The sequence below is a fragment of the Octopus bimaculoides genome, chromosome 2, assembly GCF_001194135.2.
Source record: "Octopus bimaculoides isolate UCB-OBI-ISO-001 chromosome 2, ASM119413v2, whole genome shotgun sequence".
NCBI classification, from domain to species: Eukaryota; Metazoa; Mollusca; class Cephalopoda; order Octopoda; family Octopodidae; genus Octopus; species Octopus bimaculoides.
Window position 1 is genome coordinate 123,907,542 of NC_068982.1, and position 1,868 is coordinate 123,909,409.

The 1,868-nt window shown below is 34.4% G+C and overlaps 1 protein-coding gene across 2 annotated transcripts in view; it reads left to right on the forward strand.

Moving 5' to 3' along the window:
• Positions 1-1,868, forward strand: part of LOC106871048 (hemicentin-1) — a 359,318-nt gene that overhangs the window by 234,367 nt on the left and 123,083 nt on the right. For both annotated transcript variants that reach the window (XM_052965571.1, XM_014917317.2), the window contains exon 25: positions 1,287-1,568. In XM_052965571.1, coding sequence (XP_052821531.1) covers positions 1,287-1,568 — 282 coding nt within the window. The remainder of the gene's footprint in view (positions 1-1,286; positions 1,569-1,868) is intronic.

The following is a 1,868-nucleotide window of genomic DNA, read 5'->3' on the forward strand; positions in this document are numbered from 1 at the left end:
ATAAAAAGTTTTGAATGGTACAACAATGCACTATAATACAAACAATGGACTATATACCTGTTGTAATTTAGTCATCCATAGTCTGATATGATATTTTAGAATAAAATTCCTTCTTCAGATATTCTTAAATGGAGTCGCTGCTATGATCGGTTTTCCAACTGAAAACCGATTATGGTAGCAACTCCATCTATACTGGTGGTACGTAAAAGCACCCTGGTGTCACACATATGACACCCATGTCGGTGGCACGTAAAAGCACCCATTACACTCTTGAAGTGGTTGGCATTAGGAAGGGCATCCAGCCCTAGAAAATCATCCCAAATCAAACTGGAGTCTGGTGCAGTCTTCCAGCATGCCAGCCCAGTCGAATGATCCAACCTATGCCAACTTGGACAAGAGATGCTAAATGATGAGGATGATGACGATATATATATATATATTGATTCAGTAAAGGTGGTGAGCTGATTGAATCCTTAGTATGCTGGACAAAATGCTTTGCAGCATTTCTTCCAGTCAACATTTGCCAAGGTTGACTTTGCCTTTCATCCTTTCAGGGTTGATAAAATAAGTACCAGTTGGGCACTGGGGTCACTATAATCAACTTACCCCTGCTTCCAAAATTTCAGGCCTTGTGCTTATTGTAGAAAGACTATATATATAATTAGATATATGAAAGCAAGAGTTCATTGTATTTCTTCATAGATAGGTGTATATCCTAAAAGTTCGTACTCTGATATTACAAATACTGGACTTTAAGCATCTGGTCTGGTTTGAGCACTAACTGTCTATATTCATTATATGCCCTTTTTTTTTTGTATCTATTCTGACCCATTATAGCACTCAGTTATGACAAGTGTTCCAGTCAATCCGATCAGCAGAACAGCCTGCTCATTAAATTAACACACAAGTGGCTGAGTGTTCCACAGGCATGCATACCCTTAATGTAGTTGTAAGGGAGATTCAGTATGACACAAAATGTGACAAGACTGGCCCTTTGAAATACAGGTACTACTCATTTTTGCCAGCTGAGTGTACTGGAAAAATGTGAAATGAAGTATCTTGCTGAAGGACACAACACACCACTGGGTATTGAATTCATGGCCTTACAAACATGAGCCAAATTCCCTGACTAAATTCCATAACACACCTTCACTCTTACCCATTATAAGATTACATGATATCAATCGGATCAAATTTCAAAGCATCATTTAATTAAATTTTATTTGAATTAATACTAAAACAAGTGAAAATTTAATTTACAATTTTTATCTCTTTTATTTCAATAGCTCCTGCATCAATTAATGCTCTGAATACTAATACATTGCCAAATGTTTTACAAAATGGAACAATAAAACTACACTGTCCAGCTTTTGGTGTCCCATTCCCAAGGATTGTATGGCTAAAAGGAAACAAGTTGGTTAATGAAGAAAAAGGACACATTACATATTTGGAAAACGGAATTTACTTAGAGTTAAGAGATGTAGATATCTCGGATGCTGGATTTTACACTTGCACTGCAATAAATGAAGCTGGGAAAGAAGATTTACATTTTAACTTACAGGTTTCAAGTAAGTATGCCAATAAAATCTTCAAGGACATTTTCATATGTGAAGTTTCATGAAACATGTTATAAAGATTTTAATTTTCTCCTAGAAAAATATCAATAGTTACAAACAAGAGTGACACACTTTCTGTCATGGAATTAACAGAGGAAATATATTATGATGGTGATAATTATAATTGTTTTACAGGCAACAACTACTGTGGTAGTTGAAGCTAAACAATATTAAAAATTATATACTATATATGTGTGTGTGTGTGTGTATGTATATATATATATATATATATATATATATATATATATATAT